Raw genomic sequence first — 23,595 nt, forward strand, 5'->3', positions numbered from 1 at the left:
TTGTAAATACAACCCATATTTATGTTTATTTATTTTCCCTTTTGTACTTTAACTATTTGCACATAGTATTGGAACCTTTGTGAGTGTAACGTTTACAGTTCATTGTTATTGTTTATTTCACTTTTGTTTATTATCTACTTCACTTGCTTTGGCAATGTTAACATATGTTTCCCATGCCAATAAAGCCCTTAAATTGAATTGAATTGAATTGAGAGAGAGAGAGAGAGAGAGAGAGAGAGAGAGAGAGAGAGAGAGAGAGAGATTATTTGCAACACTATCAGGGAAAGAAGAACTCAAATATCTATTAGGAGAAAATACACAATGTGAGAGGCTGTTTGCATATAACTGTCCCTCAACTCACCAAATGTTATACAATTATTATACAATTGCTTTCCTTAAATTAGAATTAAACTCATTCTAATCCATTCAATCTAAATGTGCCCAGTACAAATGCATATTACCTGTACACTTACCAAGAACTATAGGATAGGCCTATAAAATAGATGCAGAGACAGCCAGGGCCTAAAAGGTAAACAACATAATGAAAAAGAGAACAACAGAAAATGATTGCTTGTGTATCTGAATAACTAACTTTTCATGATCAACATTTGAAAAGCTTCAATTTCCATATCCTTAAGGGACCAGTGGAGGAAGGGGACCTGCAACTTGACAGCTGAAGACAGATCTCAAAGACTCCCCCACCCAACTCCACTTTTGTTTATTCAAGTGAACGGTCAAGATGAGAAAGCCTTGATAAACAGCATACCTGACCGTATGCCTCTCAGTCTAGGAGTTTGCAGGTAGTGGGTCAGTCGAGGACAGAAGATGCTCCCTCTTGGTCAGGATATGCAGCTGCCGTCGCTCACCATGAAAGCCCAACCAATGAGTTGCATGAGACGATACAGGGAGTCTGAAGAGCCACTTCGAAGGTATGAAGGTTATCTTTAGACTACTTAACCTACTTGGAATATGGAAGTAAAAACCACTTCAATAAATTATTTTCAACATTTGCAGTTATCCGATAATATGGAGACCATGGATTCCCTGTCACAGAGAAACTGGACTTCTAGAAAAAGTAAGGACATTCCCTTCTCTGCAACTGCTTTAGGCCTACAATTAAATTATGAAGTAATTCAATTTCATCCAACCTATCATCACAAGAAACCTGTAGCCTAGTAAACAAGATTATCTAATACTTAACTGACACAGGTCCTTGGAAATGCTATATCTTTTTTATTGTATAGGTTTACTAATTTGAGTTAAAAATGAACCTGCCTACTTGTCCTCTTTAGTTTGGCCAAGATAATGTGTCATCAAGAACCAGACAGATGACCAAAGGTGCCCATGGATTCCAGCACCCTGTCAGGTATGTAGACTGTTAGCAGTTGAGAGAAGATCGCAAGTTGGTATTGTAACCACATTGAGACAAATTTTGGGAAAAGAGCTGTGTCCTGAATCAATTTGATGATTTGATGTAACTATCACCTTTATAAAGACAATTTTTGTATATTCTACTTTCTTTAAATAGTAAAACACAGATGTATTTAAAAATTCTAAATACATTCATCTGATCCATAGGCTCTTCATGCCGAAGTCCAGGACTGAGGAATATCTGTCTCATTTGGGGAAGAAGGTCTTGGACAGTTTCCCTGTCCAAGCCACTCTCCACTTCTACAACGATGACTCCAGCTCTGAGGAGGAGGATGATGAAGATATGGAGGAAGAGCTGGAGGTTAATTCACACAGTTTGGATCACAGGTCCCATCCACTCAGAGAGAATTCAGAGGTAGCTAGTCTTTGCTGTTTTGGAAACAAGCAGGGGTGATTGGACAAGGGAGACGGACAGTGCAGCAGGTCACAGGAGACATGATACTTCCGCGGTGAGGGTGTAGTAGAGGATCCATGGTGTTCACCTGAGACAGCCACAGGAAGCCGGGAAGGGCCAGGTCACTGGCTGCATGAGGCCTCACTGAGGTGATTCTGTTTACACCAGCTCAGTGTCAACACACCTTTAACCTGGATATGGCAATTTTCCTTGACAACGTCTTATGTTCTCAGGACCTTGTCATGCAAACTCAAGTTGGCCTTGTGCTGGTCCCTCCTTTTGTGTTTGTAGTGAAACATTTTCTATGCTTTCTATCTTTTGTATTTATAATAATTTGTAATGTGTGTATGAAAAAGTGTGTGTTATAAATTGCTGGACATTTGAGTTACTGTGTAGATGGTTTGTTGGTTGAAATGTAAAGAATGTATGTGGATAGAATTTTATATTACTGTTGTTATGGATGCAAAGTAAACTTAAAAGGCTTTTTTCTTTATTAATTTTAATTATTTTAGCATTTGAGTTAAGCAATAAACATTTATTTCAAAATCGTATAATTTTCCTGCACTTCTTGTGGGCATGGATGAATACTTTTGTTCAGGATTGATTCACATGTCAGGGTCTTTAATATACCCTCAGACAGGACAGAAGTAATTTCCAATGGGACATGAATGATAAAGCCTCTCTATGTCCTATTAATGTCATAACCATAGACACATAAGAAATGACAACCACCCAGATTAGCTCATTTGTTATCAAAGTTGAGTCTTGATTTTATAGTCCATAAGCCGGGGGGGGGGTTGGTCGGGCTCACTTGAACCAACAATGTCTCATAGTGATTTTTTTTAAGGTCTATGTCCCTAGAGATGGAAAATGTGTGATAGAAAGCTACCATTGCTGCACTGCTGTGTGTTATCACTCTCTCTTGCATCCCTCCATTCCATTCATTTTCCCCATAGAGATTATACCCTATGACAATGTCAGTATACAACACAACTGATTGGCTCAAACACATTAAGAAGGAAATAAATTCCACAAATTAACTTTTAAGAAGGCACACCTGTTAATTGAAATGCATTCAAGGTGACTACCTCATGAAGCTGGTTGAGAGAATGCCAAGAGTGTGCAAAGCTGTCATCAAGGCAAAGGGTGGCTATTTGAAGAATCTGAAATATAAAATATATTTTGATTTGTTTAACACTTTTTTGGTTACTACATGATTCCATATGTGTTATTTCATAGTTTTGATGTCTTCACTATTATTCTACAATGTAGAAAATAGTAAAAATAAAGAAAAACCCTTGAATCAGTAGGTGTTCTAAAACTTTTGACCGGTAGTGTATGTGTAATGGTTTTCTGCTCTCATCATCAGGTAAAAACGTGTAGGCATTCCTATGGAATTTTACATTGTAATGTATGCGGCGAGTTTCTAGTTCTCTGTTTTATGAAAACAGTTAATAGGATAACATTGAATATCATTTTAATCAGCTTACATCCATGACTATTCACATGTATATGTCCATATTATGTTTGAAGATGAAATATTGCAATTATTGATCATATCTTCAGAAATCAGCAATTTAGATAGCTTTTTGGGCATATTCTTACTACAATCCTGTGAATAATGTAACATCTTTATATATATGGCACACCTGGCTCACGTTGTTGTGTATTCTAAATCACTATTAACATTGAAGATATTTTTGGGCATACTACAATTATATTTCATACAGTTATGTTCATGCGAAATTGTCCAATAAGACCCCATTGAGTTGTTTGGCAGCCATATTAGAAAAAATGCTTCTGTGGGGTTAATGAGTGAATTCTGTGATGGCCCGGTTATCTACAAATCTTTTTAAAACCCTGTTCTATCTGTGTCTGTGCAATTTGGTGCCTATATCACAAAAGTTACAATCCAAAAACATAGCTGCCCCATTACAAGGAATTCTATGGGTAAGTTTCCAACATTCTAATGTCAACGGCACAATATGGGAGATTTTAATAATAGTTGTAGCTGGTGCTTTCAAAGTTAGTGATATTATATATAATTTGAAAGGTAATTTCATGACCTTTCAGAACCACTTGTCAAACAAAGTTTAAAATGTATCAGGGTTTTTCTGTTTTAAAGACATTTATACAGGTAATTCTGATATGTACCCTAGAGGTCAACGGTTAAAGTTCTATTGATCTGAACTTTCCGAAAATTTAACTGATGGATAACTGCAAATCTAATCTTTCCAATTATATATAATTAAAGGGTATAAGCGAGCAATAACTTGGTGTATACTGACATTGTTTGTCCTAGGGTCAAATCCCTATGGGAAAATGAATGGAATGGAGGGATGAAAGAGGGTGATAACACAGAAGGCTCCCATTGCTGCACTGCTATCACATATTATCCAACTCTAGGGACATAGCCCTTTAAAAAATCACTATGAGACATCGTCGGCCCAAGTGAGTCCGACGGCCCAAATTTGGGGGTCTGGCTCATGGATTATTAGAGGTATTTGCTATTCAGCAAATTCCATTTGGGAGTAAACTAGTAAGTAAACTATTCCTAAATATGCAAAGACCACAGTGAGTATCAATAATTTAATATGGGCTGACCCATATTCTTTTATTATTTTTTAGGCAGCAGGTATTGCTCCAAAAGGACATTACCGTGCAACACAAAGGCAAATAGAATCAGATGGCATGAACCTGTCAACATTTAGGTCTTGGTATCCTAGAAGGCCCCGCTAACCACTAGGACAAGCCAGTACAGGCTCATGGTACAAAGGGAAGAGACAGACCCAATCAACCATGACAAGCAAAATAGAGGATGAGGAACAGGCATATGTCAAACACTGCAAATCCACTGACTCTTTCAGTACATACACTGAGTGTACAAAACATTAGGAACACCTGCTCTTTCCATGACATAGACTGACTAGGTGAAAGCTATGATCCCTTATTGATGTAATCTGTTAAATCCACTTCAATCAGTGTAGATGAAGGGGAGGAAACAGGTTAAAGAAGGATTTTTAAGCCTTGAGACAATTGTGACATGGATTGTGTATGTTTGCCATTCAGAGGGTGAATGGGCAAGACAGAATATTTAAGTGCCTTTGAACGGGGTATAGTAGTAGGTGCCAGGCGCACCGGTTTGAGTGCTGCTGGGTTTTTCATGCTCAACAGTTTCCTGTGTGTATCAAAAATGGTCCACCTCCCAAAGGACATCCAGCCAACTTGACACAATTGTGGGAAGAATTGGAGTCAACATGGGCCAGCACCCCTGTGGAATGCTTTCGAAACCTTGTAGAGTCCATACCCCAACGAATTGAGGCTGTTCTGGAGGCAAAAGGAGTGCAACTCAATATTAGGAAGATGTTTCTAATGTTTTGTACACTCAGTGTATAAAATAACATCTCTCACATGAATAACATAGTGAATTTCAATGGCAGAGAAAGAGTATAAACACCCCAAACCTCATTAATTTACAGTGACCAAGGTCTTATATGGGATCTTCTAAACATTATGGTCCACCACTGAATATTTCCCAGGAACTTAGAGAACAGAAAACAGTTGGAAAACCATTGGATTGGTCACTCCTTTATCACTCCTAATGACACTTGGTCCAGTGATCAAAGCCTGGGCTAAAGGTGAGACTGGGGGCAAGTTTGGCCCTCAAACGACTGGCCAGCATGGTCTTTCGCCCGACCCCAACCCCCCCCAACACACACACAAGGGGGAATGGTAGTGGTCTCTCTCCATCATCAGGTCCAGCTTCATTTCCAAGCAGGGGAGAAGGACCTGGTGGCCCTCCAGAGGTTAAACGCTGGCCAGCCATCTGATCCCAACCTTTTGTTTGTTTATGATGGTTTATCTGGGCGGCCTGGCTGAGGTGGCCGGCTGACCTGTCTGGTGGGCTGGCTGGGACAAGCTAGGGGCGAGGGGAGAGGGGAGGGGGTTGTCAGGCCCCAGTGGGTGGCTTGGTCACTGAGGTGGGCAGCAGACTGATTGAGGAGTCTCAGCGAAATCCTGAAGATGAGGAGATAGTGAGGTGACCATTTCACTTGCAGTCTGATGAGTTCAGGAGGTCATAAACCTACTGAACCCCAACTGAACGGAGCACATCATAGAAGCACAAGCATAATGCTCGATTTGGATCATCCAAAGGCTAAAGTATTATAAAATGGAGAAGTCGATGATCTCATATTTATGACTTATCAATATTAATGCAGTCATTGGATTAATATAAGACCAATTCATCTCATTCCACACAACACCCCTAATTCTATCAATTCCATCTGCATTTTTATTAGTTAGTCGAGTGGTCCGTGATGACGGATTATCAAAAGAGGTTGAAGAGCAGATAATAATAATAATATGCCATTTAGCAGACGCTTTTATCCAAAGCGACTTACAGTCATGCGTGCATACATTTTTTTTGTGTATGGGTGGTCCCGGGGATCGAACCCACTACCTTGGCGTTACAAGCGCCGTGCTCTACCAGCTGAGCTACAGAGGACCACAGATGATGTGCAAGCTGCTGTGGTCAGGTCACCTGGCTGCCCAGGGTTCATCTGCAAGTCAAATATTTGTCCTGTCACATGGAGGTGATGGAAAAGGTGCATCTAAAACCTCAGCAAACTCCAACGGTGAGGAGTGATGCCAGTTATGGCGACAAAAATGCCCTCTGCTTGTCCCGAGCCTTCAAATAAGACCACAGGCTCAACACAGTGGATGGTGGACCATTATATCATACAGGTATGTTGCAAGATCAATACCATTGATCAACAGCGTTGATTTATAATAAACAATGTTCAAATGCAAAATAAACTAAATAACATATGCAGCAAACAGAGGTAAATTGGTTGTCTACCCTCAGCTCAGCAGCATATAGAAAAATGATGCATATAGTCTATATTTGTGCTGCACTTCCAGTTACCTTTGACAGGTGTTGAGTGTAAAGTGGACTATAGACAGAAAGATAGCAAGATGTGACAAGACAGCTGACATTTCTCTGATAATTGAAATGGATATCCACAGCCTGGAGTCCTATACAAATATAATAATTAAAATCAGTTCACATGGTTTTAAGAAATGAACTTGGTGAGAAGATAATGAACATATTAACATGAAAATGTGTGTGAAGTTTGTGATAAATGTTACAAAACTGCATCCAATAACTTTCTACGGAATGCTCTTCTTGAGGAGCTTCTGAGATTTATTTTCAGACGACTTGTGAATCCAGGCCAAAATCATTCATATACCAAAACAAAAGGAAAAGTGCAATAAAAAAATGAAATAATTTGGAAGACATTTACAATAGGGAAAAAACAGTAGCGCTTAACAAATACTTAATAAGTATCATGAGAAAACACTTTTCCATCAAGGAATTATCTCTGCAGTGCATATAAAACATAGCATCAATCAGCTATTTGTTAATTTTCTTAGTCAGCATCCTCACTGAGGTAATGCCATTCTTCCTAGTCCTGTATTCACTTTGCGACAAATCTGGTTGTCATTGAGGTGATAAATAGAAAATTCTGTTCACTTCACTGATGGAGACATCCTTTAATCTGGGTATGGCCCTCTTCTGGCAGTCATCTATCCGCTGACCTCTGGCATAGACATCTGTTCGACAATAAGGTAGGCTATAGGTTACAGTGAAGGTTACTAGATTAAGAGAGACAGATATTAGAAAACCTAATAGAAAACAAATCCATGGTACAAAATCCTGTAGCGCTAAAAACTTCTAGGTAGTAAATACTGTCGTGTGTTAGCCTAATTGTTTTATGATATACAATTATGGAGTTGAGTTTCCTTTCTTGGCCATGACTTACTACAAAACATTTTTATTTTCATCTCAAATGGGACTTCTTGGTTTAAAACAGGGACAAAGATAGGAATTCACAACAGTAGAGTGATTGTAGAACCTTCCAGACATCTGGAGGAACCAGATGAACCTGATGCTTACCTGTTATGTTGTCCACTGAGCTGAGTGGAGCAGTGTTAATCATGTTCACCCCAAACAACATGACTACACAGACTACTACTGCAGCCAGCAGATAGATTGGCACAGCAACAGCCCAATACCTACAGAGACAGCAGATGGTACAAAAAAAACAAAAACGAATCAAATAAAATTGTATTGGTCACATACACATATTTAGCAGATGTTTTGCAGGTGTAGCCAAATGCTTGTGTTCCTAGCTCCAACAGTGCAGTAGTATCTAACAACTCACAACAATACACACAAATCTAAAAGTAAAAGAATGTAATTAAAAAATATATAAAATATTAGGACGAGCAATATCGGAGTGGCATAGACTAAAATACAGTAGAACAGAATACAGTTTATACATATGAAATGAGTAAAGCAGTATGTAAACATTATTAAAGTGACTAGTGTTCCATTAAAGTGGCCAGTGATTCCATGTCTATTTATATAGGGCAGCAGCCTCTAAGGTGCAGGGTTGAGTAACCGGGTGGTAGCCGGCTAGTGATGGCTCACGACCATCTTGGGTAATATACAAAATACAGGTCTCAAGGAAAAAGATTAGCCGAACGTCAATAAATTCAGTATGGTAGCTCTACCTGATATAATGATGTATTATTTTTCTATATGGATTATTAGGTAAATCATGAACATGTTCAGTGGACTCATTTCGATTAACTTACTTTTGAGGCCAGTAAGTAAGCCCTATTGAATGAAGCCATTCATCTGGTACATAGGCCCACACCAAATACAAAACTGCAGAACGAGCAGAAATGGGTAAAAAACATAAAGTACATAAAAAATTCAGATTGACACTACATTTGAGAGCACATTTGGCATTTTCACATAGCCTACAGAGAATAATATGGTATTGAATCCCCAACTTCAACAGTCATTGCCTTAAACAGACTAAACACAAAGAACATATAACTGGGACTTACAGAAGCCAAATTGTGAGCCAAGGAACAGAACAAAGCCGTAGATGGCCCTTTCTGGCAGGGGGGAGGGAGAATTTTCCACCATGACAATCTGAATCCACACAGAAAAGAGAGATGAGATAGAGGTAAATATGACACAGCTGAATTGATTGGTTATAACAGGCTAATGTATGATTAGAGATATTCACCACAACAACAGCACGCTTCGTTCGAAGATACAGTAACTGTACGCTTTTTCGTAGGGCTAGGAAGGGAAATTCAGAACCATCTTCTAAATCTTGTAACCGTCTTTATTATTTAGCTACGCTTCTTCTTCATCTGTGGGGTTTATGGCAGACAACATCCAAAACTTTAGCTACGCTACATTCCGGAAGTGGATGTCTGTAACTTTGTCATGTGACTTCAAACGTAAGCGAGGGGGGAATGTTTGCACTAGCTATATCGTAAAAATTCATTTAAACAAAAATTAGCTTTTAATTTAAGGGTAGGGTTAGGCATACGGTTATCAGTGTGGTTAAGGTTTAAAACACAATTTTAAGAAGATAAATTGTCCAAATAGGCGGGGACTGCTTATTTATGTATTTGGCTGGGAAACTAACAACTGATTAGAAATGCAAGCAACGCCTCCCCCTATGGTAAACTGATCATGTTGCGAGCCTTAAAATAGATTTGAAAATAATTTCAGGAAGTGAACAAGAAAGGCAAGTTGTGTGCACTGGCCCTTATTTTTTTTGTAGCTAGTGTACTTAATGGTCGTGATGTCGAGATAAAGTAGCTGAATGTTGTCTCGCGGCAAAGCCAGGAAAGAACGGTGCGTAGTTGCCAATCCCAGCCAAACTAGCTTGCTAACAAAATTAAATGAGCTAGCTAACGTTTGCTTCAGGTGAGGTTCGATGCTCTGGGGAATCAGCCAGATGTTTTTCCCCCCCACCGTAGTTAGACGGATGTAACTTTCCTATATATCATCTAGCTAACGTTATAGCTAGTTAGCTACTATTGATAAGAAGCACAGTAACGTTACCAGAAAGCGAATTAACCAATTTTGTTGTAACGTTAGCACTTAACTAGACACGTTATTTGGACGCGGAACTATCACTTTTAGCTAACATTAGTTAGCGAGCTTAGCTCGTTTTAGCAGTCAATTCACCTGTGGTACGTTATTTTGGTACACGTTCGTTGAGTAATAGCTAGCTAGCTAACTTGGCTAGCTAGCTTGTCGAAATAATTAGCTAGCTAACGTTAACTCATGTAATGTTAGTTAGCTACTGTGTATTGTCACGACTCAATCATGACATGACATGATTGTTGTTGTTTCAGACTTACCAAAATGTCAGATTCAGACTCTGGTCCAGAGTTTGTGGACTACGATATCAGACACGGGGCGAAACTTGTGAGTAAAAAGGATGATTGACGTGTCATTAAATATTGACGTAAGACCGAAGAGAATACATATAAAATACATTTGAAAATGAACTACTAGTGCTATCATGTAGCAATACGTCATTAGACATTACATTATTAACAAAAATGTTCTTCCTCAGATCTATGAAAAAGACAGTCCCTTTGTAGCCCTGCAACCTCCAGGTAAGAAGTAGCTAGAACACTAGTTGTTTACACATATCTAGTACTGACACAAACACTAGCTAGTTGCTTGCACATAGTACTGACACTCACTGTGGTGGTTGGGAATGGGTATTGGGGCTGGACAGGTGTGACCCAGACCCTCCACTGTTTGAGACTACAAACATCCATTCAGATTGGGGGTGGCGATCGAGGGGTGATTGAGGATCAAATGGGGGGGACTAATATGTTCATCTGTATAACCCAAATTCTGTGTTTATGTCGCAGATTATATATATGAGCGATGGAATAAAATCCCTGTCTGTTTGAAGAAGAAAGCTGCCCAGCTGATGCATGTATCTGCCTTTTGGTACCACATTCTGCTTTGTCGAGAGAATCACAACACCACACGCTGGGCTGTGCAAGTGGGCTTCCTAGACTCAAAGTAAGGAGATAATTTTTTGAGTCATTTAACGCTCTTCCTTGCCACACGTTCTTTATTCCTTAGTACAGTGTGTTAAGACTCAAGTTCTCATTTCACCTTCTCTAGTTACGGCAATGACCTGAGTCTGAAGAGACTGCACAGGATAGAAATATTGGAAGCTATCCTCAGAGCGATGGAAAAAGGATGTGTAAGTTCCTTGTTACAATGAAAATGGCACCATACTGGAATTGCAATGTTGAATCTGAGAAGACTCATGTTGGCATTTGTTTTCTCTTCCAGTTATTTGAAGATCAGACGAGGCATATGATCTGGATAAGCAATAAGTTTAACTTGGTAAGAGGAATGCCTGCCTTTGCTTCATTTAAAAAAAAAAAGCAAATATGATGCATCATCACTGCTTCCTCTTGCTCATATCTTACTCAATTTTTAGAGCAACATGGTTTAGTGCCCCTCTATTTTCTAATAAGGAAGTATCCACGCAGCACAGTAATTATTCATAAGAATACAAGAATGTTCTCTTCATGCCTGGGAAATGGGGCAAAATGCTCCTTAGTGTTTGTGAGGAAGCCAAAGGGTGGTGTGCCCATCTTCATTGGTTAAGAACTTCTCAGGAATAAATGTACACCCTGCTGACCCGGTACATACCCAGGAGAAAAGGAAACAGGAATGTCCTGTTTAGCGATTCTTAAATTTGAATCGCTGATTACGTTGGAGTCATTCCTCAACCTGATTTGTCACATGGAATATCTAGCATTCTGATGCACATGATTTTCCCATTATGACCCATTGCCGATTGGTGTGTTGGGCTGGGCGATATGGCCAAAATATAATATCACAATATTTTTCAGATTTATGGCATTATTTGGCAGTATTTTACATTTCTTAATAGTAAAAGTTCTAAATATGTTTTGTACATAGCGCAGGACCCTAACATAGCATCAAATTAATTCAAATGCTTTTAATGGGCTTTCTTCATTCTGATTTTTGTTTTATACTCAACCAAACTAGGACAAAACTGACAAAATAATCTAATTTGTAGTGCTAAATATATGAAAAGTTCTATCAAAATACCTTTTTATAGAGGTTATTGTAAAAATATACCTTAGAATACGATATATCGCCCAGCCCTAATTGTCATAAGACAATGGTAAAGATTATTAGTGTTTTGTTGACTGGTAACTCTCTGTGTTCAGCATGTGCTGGAGGTCCTGGACGACGCGATATGCTGGCTGGAGCGGACAGGAGAGCCCCGCATCAAGCAGCAGGTTCAGGAGCTGGGCCCCAGAGGGAACTGCTTTGCTGCTCTTCAACTCATCTTCGCTGAGTGTAAGAACCACTCAGAGTCAGGCAGTGTCCTCTATTGCTGTTCATATGGTGATCTGATGATGGACTGTGACTGTTTGAGCCTCAGACCGACATGTTTTTACAGCCTTCTCTCACAAAATATTAACCCACTGATGCCCAGTCAGGGCTTAGTGGTAGGTAGGTTAGAAAGGTAAAACGTGATAGGTAGGTTAGAGGCTGAAAGGTTACTGGGAAATAAAATGTCACATGGTTTATCCTACTCAGGAAACTTTATTTCTATTTTTTATTTTTTAGGGGGTACTCAGGAAACTTGGTTAGCAGTGAATGGTCCCAATATGAACATCATTAACCTCTTCTCTCATCAGATGCTCACTATACACAGGCCATGGGAGTCAGTAGGAAAAAAATTATGCGAGAGCTTGCGCAGGGTCCCTGCCAATGGTCTATTGAGGTAAGAAGAAGCCTGTATTTGATCATATTTTGTCATCCTTGAAGGACCCAATGCCCTTGCCTAATTTTAGCTTAAGATATTAAGATGGTCACAATTGTAGTAATCTGTTTTAGAAGATATACAGTGAGGGGGAAAAAAGTATTTGATCCCCTGCTGATTTTGTACGTTTGCCCACTGACAAAGACATGATCAGTCTATAATTTTAATGGTAGGTTTATTTGAACAGTGAGAGACAGAATAACAACAAAAAAATCCAGAAAAACGCATGTCAAAAATGTTATGAATTGATTTGCATTTTAATGAGGGAAATAAGTATTTAGTACTTGGTGGCAAAACCCTTGTTGGCAATCACAGAGGTCAGATGTTTCTTGTAGTTGGCCACCAGGTTTGCACACATCTCATTTTACATTTACATTTTAGTCATTTAGCAGACGCTCTTATCCAGAGCGACTTACAGTTAGTGAATACATATTTTTGTATACTGGCCCCCCGTGGGAATCGAACCCACAACCCTGGCGTTGCAAACGCCATGCTCTATCAACTGAGCTACATCCCTGCCGGCCATTCCCTCCCCTACCCTGGACGACGCTGGGCCAATTGTGCGCCGCCCATGAGTCTCCCGGTCGCGGCCGGCTGCGACAGAGCCTGGATTCGAACCAGGATCTCTAGTGGCACAGTTAGCACTGCGATGCAGTGCCTTAGACCACTGCGCCACTCAGGAGTACAGTACTCAGGAGGGATTTTGTCCCACTCCTCTTTGCAGATCCTCTCCAAGTCATTAAGGTTTCGAGCCTGACGTTTGGCAACTCGAACCTTCAGCACCCTCCACAGATTTTCTATCGGATTAAGGTCTGGAGACTGGCTAGGCCACTCCAGGACCTTAATGTGCTTCTTCTTGAGCCACTCCTTTGTTGCCTTGGCCGTGTGTTTTGAGTCATTGTCATGCTGGAATACCCATCCACGACCCATTTTCAATGCCCTGGCTGAGGGAAGGAGGTTCTCACCCAAGATTTGACGGTACATGGCCCCGTCCATCGTCCCTTTGATGCGGTGAAGTTGTCCTGTCCCCTTAGCAGAAAAACACCCCCAAAGCATAATGTTTCCACCTCCATGTTTGACTGTGGGGATGGTGTTCTTGGGGTCATAGGCAGCATTCCTCCTCCTCCAAACACGGCAAGTTGAGTTGATGCCAAAGAGCTCGGTTTTGGTCTCATCTGACCACAACACTTTCACCCAGTTCTCTGAATCATTCAGATGTTCATTGGCAAACATCAGACGGTCCTGTATATATGCTTTCTTGAGCAGGGGGACCTTGCGGGCGTTGCAGGATTTCAGTCCTTCACGGCGTAGTGTGTTACCAATTGTTTTCTTGGTGACTATGGTCCCAGCTGCCTTGAGATCATTGACAAGATCCTCCCGTGTAGTTCTAGGCTGATTCCTCACCGTTCTCATGATCATTGCAACTCCACGAGGTGAGATCTTGCATGGAGCCCCAGGCCAAGGGAGATTGACAGTTCTTTTGTGTTTCTTCCATTTGCAAATAATCACACCAACTGTTGTCACCTTCTCACCAAGCTGCTTGGCGATGGTCTTGTAGCCCATTCCAGCCTTGTGTAGGTCTACAATCTTGTCCCTGACATCCTTGGAGAGCTCTTTGGTCTTGGCCATGGTGGAGAGTTTGGAATCTGATTGATTGCTTCTGTGGACAGGTGTCTTTTATACAGGTAGCCAGCTGAGATTAGGAGCACTCCCTTTAAGAGTGTGCTCCTAATCTCAGCTCGTTACCTGTATAAAAGACACCTGGGAGCCAGACATCTTTCTGATTGAGAGGGGGTCATGTGTTTTTCTGGATTTTGTTGTTGTTATTCTGTCTCTCACTGTTCAAAGAAACCTACCATTAAAATGATCGACTGATCATTTCTTTGTCAGTGGGCAAACGTACAAAATCAGCAGGGGATGAAATACTTTTTTCCCTCACTGTACTGTCTTTTTGTAATGGACTAAGCTGATCTTTATGTTTTACACCAGTGGATTTGCCCGCGAGGGGATCCAATCCGGTCTGCGGGTGACTTGAGAGAGATAGATATATATTTTTTTAGTGTTTTGGGGGGAAACAAACTTAATATACTTTAAAATGACTAAAATCGAAACTGTGTAGAAGTGATAATGGACCTACGGTGCCTATAGAAAGTCTACACCCGCTTTAACTTTTTTTACATTTTGCTGGTGTAAAATTAAATCTAAAAAGGTACTAAATTGGATGTTTTTTCCTACAGATCTACACAACCTACTCCACATTTTCAAAGTGAAAGAAAGTTATAAAATGTTTTCCTAATTATCTCACTGAAAATTAAAACTAGATCCCAGGGTTAGGTTTTCAGAATATTGAGGTGGGTTTTCCTCTAGCTTTTTACCTGGGCTTTGCTTCTTTTATATTTATTTTGATCCTGCAACTTCCCAGTCCCAGCCAATGACAAGTCTATCCATAACATGATGCTGCCGCCACAATACTTGAAAATAGAGAGGGTTTCACTCGGTTGTTGGATTGGATTTGATCCAACCCTGTAGTTTTTAATTTAGGCCAAAAAGTTCATTTATTTGCTGTTGTCTTGCAGTATTACTTAACAGCCTTGTTGCGAACAGAATGGTTGATTGAGTGGATTAAAAAAAAAACACTGCTTTTCACTTTGTCATTGAGGCCAGTAATATGGAGTGAATGCAATGTTTTGTATTTTCAAGTATTGTGGTGGCAGCATCATGTTATGGGCGTGCTTGTCACCGGCAGGGACTGTGGTGATTGTTAGGATGAAAATAAATATGAAAAGAGCAAATACCAGGTAAAAAGTTAAGGGGGTGGAGACTTTTCCAATTATGTTATTTAATATTATTATATTGTTAGTATTTTTTGTTGTTGAAAATGTTCAATAACTTTCTTTCACTTTGAAAAAATGGAGTATATTTGGATCTATTGGGAAAAAAATCTAATTAAGCCCTTTTATAGATTTAATTTTTAAGGCAGCAAAAGTAGAGAAATGTGTGGGGTGTAGACTTTCTATAGGCACTCACTCATACAGTTTCTTGACTGTCCAGCTCGCTAATAATTAGCTAAATGAAAGCTAGCCTCGTCGATGTTAGTTCCCCTATATAGGGAACTTTGAGCAGTTCTGGACCGGTTCAGACTGATATTTTGGTGTACAAAGCGCTCTGTGAATGTCGTAGGGTCCAGTGCCTTATAGTGCCAGAAAGCTCCATCTGTCTGCTCTTCACTACCACTCTGTCGGCGGAGCTGACTTGAAGTTTCAGGTTTCCCAGCCAACAATTGCATAGGGAGTGACGTGTCACATTTTCTGGCTTATTCTGACAAAGAATCGATTTGCTCTCCCTCTGAGTGGCAGAGCCCATCCTGGGAGACTGTATATGGAAGGGGACTGTCTAGCAACTCCCAACAGTTGTGGTTTCATCTCGCTGTGATATTCTCTGCTGGATTTGCAGCTCTCAACATGAGAAAATACTCAATTTCATTGAATTGAAACACAACCACTTTCTCTTGGTCACATGGGGACGAAATTACTTTGTGCGTAAAGCTGAAGTTGTAACTAGTCTGCAGCAATTAGAATGGTGTCTCTGCGTCGCTCAGAGGAGGCTTGGCAGAAAATGCTCTCGTCAGTTACAGTGGGGAAAAAAATGTATTTAGTCAGCCACCAATTGTGCAAGTTCTCCCACTTAAAAAGATGAGAGAGGCCTGTAATTTTCATCATAGGTACACGTCAACTATGACAGACAAAATGAGAATTTTTTCCAGAAAATCACATTGTAGGATTTTTAATGAATTTATTTGCAAATGATGGTGGAAAATAAGTATTTGGTCAATAACAAAAGTTTCTCAATACTTTGTTATATACCCTTTGTTGGCAATGACACAGGTCAAACGTTTTCTGTAAGTCTTCACAAGGTTTTCACACACTGTTGCTGGTATTTTGGCCCATTCCTCCATGCAGATCTCCTCTAGAGCAGTTATGTTTTGGGGCTATCGCTGGGCAACACGGATTTTCAACTCCCTCCAAAGATTTTCTATGGGGTTGAGATCTGGAGACTGGCTAGGCCACTCCAGGACCTTGAAATGCTTCTTACGAAGCCACTCCTTCGTTGCCCGGGCGGTGTGTTTGGGATCATTGTCATGCTGAAAGACCCAGCCACGTTTCATCTTCAATGCCCTTGCTGATGGAAGGAGGTTTTCACTCAAAATCTCACGATACATGGCCCCATTCATACTTTCCTTTACACGGATCAGTCGTCCTGGTCCCTTTGCAGAAAAACAGCCCCAAAGCATGATGTTTCCACCCCCATGCTTCACAGTAGGTATGGTGTTCTTTGGATGCAACTCAGCATTCTTTGTCCTCCAAACACGACGAGTTGAGTTTTTACCAAAAAGTTCTATTTTGGTTTCATCTGACCATATGACATTCTCCCAATCCTCTTCTGGATCATCCAAATGCACTCTAGCAAACTTCAGACGGGCCTGGACATGTACTGGCTTAAGCAGGGGGACACGTCTGGCACTGCAGGATTTGAGTCCCTGGCGGCGTAGTGTGTTACTGATGGTAGGCTTTGTTACTTTGGTCCCAGCTCTCTGCAGGTCATTCACTAGGTCTCCCCGTGTGGTTCTGGGATTTTTGCTCACCGTTCTTGTGATCATTTTGACCCCACGGGGTGAGATCTTGCGTGGAGCCCCAGATCGAGGGAGATTATCAGTGGTCTTGTATGTCTTCCATTTCCTAATAATTTGCTCCCACAGTTGATTTCTTCAAACCAAGCTGCTTACCTATTGCAGATTCAGTCTTCCCAGCCTGGTGCAGGTCTACAATTTTGTTTCTGGTGTCCTTTGACAGCTCTTTGGTCTTGGCCATAGTGGAGTTTGGAGTGTGACTGTTTGAGGTTGTGGACAGGTGTCTTTCATACTGATAACAAGTTCAAACAGGTGCCATTAATACAGGTAACGAGTGGAGGACAGAGGAGCCTCTTAAAGAAGAAGTTACAGGTCTGTGAGAGCCAAATCTTGCTTGTTTGTAGGTGACCAAATACTTATTTTCCACCATAATTTGCAAATAAATTCATAAAAAATCCTACAATGTGATTTTCTGGATTTTTCTCAATTTGTCTGTCATAGTTGACGTGTACCTATGATGAAAATTACAGGCCTCTCTCATCTTTTAAGTGGGAGAACTTGCACAATTGGTGGCTGACTAAATACTTTTTCCCCCCACTGTATATGAAATGGGGGGCCGAAATTGTAGTCACTAAATATGATAATTAAGGCGATATAGTAAGTCCTTTATCATTTGATTGTTGCTATATTTAGAAGGCATTTGTCATTCCACTTTTGTTGAATAGATTTTATATATATATTTTCATAATATTTGTACTTGAGGTTGTGTCCTCAAGTGTGTACACCTCAGCAATTTATAACTATTTTCACCAGAAAGGTGAGGTCCAGTCCTTTCTAGAACTATGCAGCATTACTAATTATGGTTTATGGCCATCTCCATTTAGGGGGAAATCAAAATGTTGCATGATCAGTCAGGGGGCATCAAATTCCAAAATTGATGGCCGAGCAAATTTACCAGATTTTCAGTACGGCCCTCCCTCCGGACCACGTTGAAGACCGACTGCGGCCCCCGCGGCAAAATGAGTTTGACAACCCTGATTTACACAAACCTTCCTCTGGATTTACATTACATTAATTATGTAAGTTGTGGTGACATGTTTTTTCTATTTAGATATTTTTTAAAGAGGCTTTTTTTTCTTTTCTTATTTCCTCAGAAAAGTGAAGAGATGAAGGCTAAAGGAAATGATCAGGTTCAGAAAAATAAGTATGATGCAGCAGTCAAGTGTTACTCAAAAGCCATCAAATACCAGTAAGTGATATTTTTTGTTTTAAAGGCCCAGTGCAGTGAAAAATGTGATTGTCCTGTGTTTAAAAAATATATATATATTTCCACACTGAGGTTGGAATAATATTGTGAAAATGATGATTCCCCCTTTAGTGTAATAGCTGTTTGAAAAGACTGCCTGAAATTTCATCCTGTTTTGCTGGGTTGAAGTTTTGGTCAGCCTGGTGACATCAACAGGTGGTAAATTAGTTAATACACCAATAAAGTTACAAATCTTTCTGCCAATAATGGCTAGTTTTCCGTTTTCCCCTCTCAACTCAGACCACTCCCAGACAGTCCTAGCAAAATTCTTGCTTGAGAAATTGCTCTTTGCTAAGAAGCTATTTTTGTTTTTGACCATTTTAATTAAAAACAATCACAATAAGGTACTTAACTGTTACCCAGAAATTATTTGATATTGAGAAAAAAATTGCACCTTTTTAACATGGTGCCTTTAGAAATTATTCACACCCCTTGACTTTTTCCACATTTTGTTACAAAGTGGGATTAAAATTGATTTAATTGTAATTTTTTGTAAAATCAAACACTATCTTGCTTAGATAAGTATTCAACCCCCTGAGTCAATACATGTTAGAATCACCTTTAGCAGCAACTACAGCTGTCTCTCTATGCGCTTTGCACACCTGAATTGGACAATGTTTGCCCATTATTCTTAAAATAAATCTTCAAGTGCCCTCAAGTTGGTTGTTGATCATTGCTAGACAGTCATTTTCATGTTTTGACATATCTTTTTAAGTAGATTTTAAGTCAAAACTGTGACTGTGCCACTCAGGAACATTAAATGTAGTCTTGGTAAGCAACTCCAGTGAGGGGAAAAAAGTATTTGATCCCCTGCTGATTTCGTACGTTTGCCCACTGACAAAGAAATGATCAGTCTATAATTTTAATGGTAGCTTTATTTGAACAGTGAGGGACAGAATAACAACAACAAAATCCAGAAAAACGCATGTCAAAAATTTTATTAATTGATTTGCATTTTAATGAGGGAAATAAGTATTTGACCCCCTCTCAATCAGAAAGATTTCTGGCTCCCTGGTGTCTTTTATACAGGTAACGAGCTGAGATTAGGAGCACACTCTTAAAGGGAGTGCTCCTAATCTCAGCTGGCTACCTGTATAAAAGACACCTGTCCACAGAAGCAATCAATCAATCAGATTCCAAACTCTCCACCATGGCCAAGACCAAAGAGCTCTCCAAGGATGTCAGGGACAAGATTGTAGCCCTAAACAAGGCTGTAATGGGCAACAAGACCATCGCCAAGCAGCTTGGTGAGAAGGTGACAACAGTTGGTGCTATTATTTGCGAATGGAAGAAACACAAAAGAACTGTCAATCTCCCTCGGCATGGGGCTCCATGCAATGAGTTGCAATGATCATGAGAACGGTGAGGAATCAGCCCAGAACTACACGGGAGGATCTTGTCAATGATCTCAAGGCAGCTGGGACCATAGTCACCAAGAAAACAATTGGTAACACACTACGCCGTGAAGGACTGAAATCCTGCAGGTCCCCCTGCTCAAGAAAGCACATATACAGGCCCGTCTGAAGTTTGCCAATGAACATCGGAATGATTCAGAGGAGAACTGGTTGAAAGTGTTGTGGTCAGATGAGACCAAAATCGAGCTCTTTAGCATCAACTCGCCGTGTTTGGAGGAGGAGGAATGCTGCCTATGACCCCAAGAACACCATCCCCACCGTCAAACATGGAGGTGGAAACATTATGCTTTGGGGTTGTTTTTCTGCTAAGGGGACAGGACAACTTCACCGCATCAAAGAGACGATGGACGGGGCCATGTTCCGTCAAATCTTGGGTGAGAACCTCCTTCCCTCAGCCAGGGTATTGAAAATGGGTCTTCCAGCATGACAATGACCCAAAACACACGGCCAAGGCAACAAAGGAGTGGCTCAAGAAGAAGCACATTAAGGTCCTGGAGTGGCCTAGCCAGTCTCCAGACCTTAATCCCATAGAAAATCTGTGGAGGGAGCTGAAGGTTCGAGTTGCCAAACGTCAGCCTCGAAACCTTAATGACTTGGAGAAGATCTGCAAAGAGGAGTGGAACAAAATCCCTCCTGAGATGTGTGCAAACCTGGTGGCCAACTACAAGAAACGTCTGAACTCTGTGATTGCCAACAAGGGTTTTGCCACCAAGTACTAAATCATGTTATGCAGAGGGGTCAAATACTTATTTCCCTCATTAAAATGCAAATCAATTTATAACATTTTTGACATGCGGTTTTCTGACTTTTTTTGTTATTCTGTCTCTCACTGTTCAAATAAACCTACCATTAATATTATAGACTGATCATGTCTTTATCAGTGGGCAAAAGTACAAAATCAGCAGGGGATCAAATACTTTTTTCCCTCACTGTATATTTGGCCTTGAGTTTTAGGTTATTGTCCAGCTGAAAGGTGAATTTGTCTCAGTGTCTGTTGGAAAGCAGACTGAACCAGGTTTTCATCTAGGATTTTGCCGTTTATTTTTATCCCCCCAAAAAATTCCCTAGTCCTTGCCGATGACAAGCATACCCATGACCTGATGCAGCCACCACCATGCTTGAAAATATGAATAGTGGTACTCGGTGTTGTGTTGGATTTGCCCCAAACATAACACTTTGTATTCATGAGAAAAAGTTCAAATGTTTTGCAGTATTACTTTAGTGCCTTGATGCATGTTTTGGAATATTTTTCTTCTGTACAGGCTTCCTTCTTTTCACCCTGTCATTCATGTTAGTATTGTGGATTAACAATAATGTTGATCAAATCAAATCAAATTTTATTGGTCACATGCGCCGAATACAACAGGTGCAGACATTACAGTGAAATGCTTACTTACAGCCCTTAACCAACAGTGCATTTATTTTTAACAAAAATAAAACAACAACAAAAAAAGTGTTGAGCAAAAAAAGAGCAGAAGTAAAATAAAATAACAGTAGGGAGGCTATATATACAGGGGGGTACCGTTGCAGAGTCAATGTGCGGGGGCACCGGCTAGTTGAGGTAGTTGAGGTAATATGTACATGTGGGTAGAGTTAAAGTGACTATGCATAAATAATTACAGAGTAGCAGCAGCGTAAAAAGCTAAGATCCATCCTCAGTTCTCTTATCACAGCCATTTAAACTCTGTAAACCAATATGACAGAGATTGAAGAATTTTGAAAATAATAATGGGCAGATGTTGCACAACCCAGGTGTGAAAAGCTCTTCGACTTACCCAGAAAGACTCAAAGCTGTAATCGCTGCCAAATATGCTTCTACAAAGTATTGACTCAGGGGTGTGACTACTTATGTAAGTGAGATTTCTGTATTTCATTTTCAAATAAAATGTCACTGTCATTATGGGGTATTGTGTGTAAATGGGTGGGGGGGGGGTCAATTTAATCCATTTTGAATTCCGGCTGTAACACAATGTGGAATAAGTCAAGGGGTATGAATACTTTCTGAAGGCACTAAGTGTGTGATTGTATCCAATGTTGTCTTTGATCTGTGCATTACCTTTTCCCAATTAATTATTGTCCCTGGTTTCATGATACCCAATTGGTGCATTTCCACTAAGGATTTACCCCAGTGTTTAACAAAAAAGCATCAGACTTTTGTGCTTCCAAGGCCCGGCTCCTGGGACTCACTGTACCATGGCCTCAGTTCACCTGCTCTGTCTTGGGGCCAAGGCAAGGCCGCAGGGGCTTTTCGGGTGTCGTTAACATAACAATGGCTAACTGTGAACATGGATTTAGACCTTTGACGGTTAACACCTCACAAAGCAACTGTTTTGACTATGCACAGATTGTTGGTTCTGCTCTTCAAGTCTTCACTGTCAGCCCTATATTGCAACACAATTTCTCTAGTATAACATCAGGGTGAATACACTGGTGTTACAGTCCATTGGCCAGTGAAAGGCTTGTTATGGCTCACATCAACACAATCATCCCAGACACACTGGACCCACTCCACTTCGCAAAAACCGCCCCAACAGACCCACAGATGACGCAATCTCTATTTCACTCCACACTGCCCTCACCCAGCTGGACAAAAGGAATACCTATGTAAGAATGCTGTTCAATGACTACAACTCAGCATTCGACACCATAGTCCGTTCTGAGCTCATCGCCAAGTTCAGGACCCTGGAAATGAACACCTCCCTCTGCAACTGGATCCTGGACTTCCTGACGAGCTGCCCCAGGCGGTGAGGATAGGCAACAACACATCCGCCACATTGACCATCAACACGGGGGGCACCTCGGGGGTGTGCTTAGGACAACAACCTCTCCGTCAGTGTCAGCAAGACAAAGGTACTGATCGTGGACTACAGGAAACTGAGGGGAGAGCACGCCCCCATCCACATCAATGGGGCTGTAGTGGAGCTGGTCGAACGCTTCAAGTTCCTCGGTGTCCACATCACTAAGGAATTAACATGGTCCACACAGTCATGAAGGGGGCATGACAATGCCTCTTCCCCCTCAGAAGGCTGAAAAGATTTGGTATGGGCCCTCGGATCCTCAATGTTCTACAGCTGCACTATTGAGAGTATCTTGACTGGCTGCGTTTGCTTGGTACGGCAACTGCAAGGCACTACAGAGGGTTGGTGAGTACATCACTGTGGCCTAGCTCCCTGCCATCCAGGACCTCTATACCAGGCGGTGTCAGAGGAAGGACAAAGTTTGACTCCAGCCACCCAAGCCATAGACTGTTCTCTCGGCTACCACACGGCAAGTCTGGAACCAACAGGACCCTGAACAGCTTCTACCCCCAAGCCATAAGACTGCTAAACAAGACTGCTAAATAGCTAATCAAATAGCTACCCGGACTTCTTGAATTGACCCTTTCTTGAACTAACTCGTTTGCACTGACTCTATGCGCACACACTCTGGAATCTACCCACATACTGACACCCCAACACACATACACCGAGTATACTAAACATTTAAAACACCTGATCTTTCCATGATACACGGACCAGGTGAATCCAGGTGAAAGCAATGACCCTTATTGATGTCACTTGTTAAATCCATTACAAGACGGGTTGTAGAAGGATTTTTAAGCCTTGAGACAATTGATACAGGGACTGTGTATGTGTGCCATTGAGGGTGAATGGGCAAGACAAAATATTTATGTGCCTTTGAACGGGGTGTGGTAGTAGGTGCCA

The 23,595-nt window shown here is 40.8% G+C and overlaps 2 protein-coding genes across 2 annotated transcripts in view; one reads left to right on the forward strand and one right to left on the reverse strand.

The window, feature by feature from the left end:
* Positions 1-4,404: 4,404 nt before the first annotated feature.
* Positions 4,405-9,108, reverse strand: pigp (phosphatidylinositol glycan anchor biosynthesis, class P). The gene is made up of 5 exons (XM_084178010.1): positions 8,932-9,108; positions 8,747-8,834; positions 8,489-8,561; positions 7,785-7,903; positions 4,405-7,483 (listed from the first exon to the last, which is right to left on the reverse strand). The coding sequence occupies exons 2-5, from the start codon at positions 8,826-8,828 to the stop codon at positions 7,329-7,331; spliced, it is 429 nt and encodes a 142-aa protein (XP_084034136.1). The 5' UTR covers positions 8,829-8,834; positions 8,932-9,108; the 3' UTR covers positions 4,405-7,328.
* A 293-nt stretch (positions 9,109-9,401) lies between these two features.
* Positions 9,402-23,595, forward strand: part of LOC311142365 (E3 ubiquitin-protein ligase TTC3-like) — a 58,112-nt gene continuing 43,918 nt past the window's right edge. The window contains exons 1-9 of the mRNA XM_084178007.1: positions 9,402-9,554; positions 10,061-10,133; positions 10,285-10,327; positions 10,592-10,748; positions 10,854-10,935; positions 11,028-11,081; positions 11,942-12,074; positions 12,419-12,504; positions 18,325-18,419. Of these exons, the coding sequence (XP_084034133.1) occupies positions 9,523-9,554; positions 10,061-10,133; positions 10,285-10,327; positions 10,592-10,748; positions 10,854-10,935; positions 11,028-11,081; positions 11,942-12,074; positions 12,419-12,504; positions 18,325-18,419 (755 nt within the window). The 5' untranslated portion in view covers positions 9,402-9,522. The remainder of the gene's footprint in view (positions 9,555-10,060; positions 10,134-10,284; positions 10,328-10,591; positions 10,749-10,853; positions 10,936-11,027; positions 11,082-11,941; positions 12,075-12,418; positions 12,505-18,324; positions 18,420-23,595) is intronic.

Source organism: Coregonus lavaretus (genome assembly GCF_964263955.1).
Source record: "Coregonus lavaretus genome assembly, chromosome: 15".
Classification (NCBI taxonomy): domain Eukaryota; kingdom Metazoa; phylum Chordata; class Actinopteri; order Salmoniformes; family Salmonidae; genus Coregonus; species Coregonus lavaretus.

Coding starts and splice junctions, on each gene's coding strand:
- pigp (XM_084178010.1), bottom strand. CDS start 8,828: ATGGTGGAAAATTCTCCCTCCCCCCTGCCAGAAAGGGCCATCTACGGC. Junction 8,562..8,746: donor TGGCTCACAATTTGGCTTCT/GTAAGTCCCAGT, acceptor CTCGTTCTGCAG/TTTTGTATTTGGTGTGGGCC. Junction 7,904..8,488: donor CTTACTTACTGGCCTCAAAA/GTAAGTTAATCG, acceptor CTGTCTCTGTAG/GTATTGGGCTGTTGCTGTGC.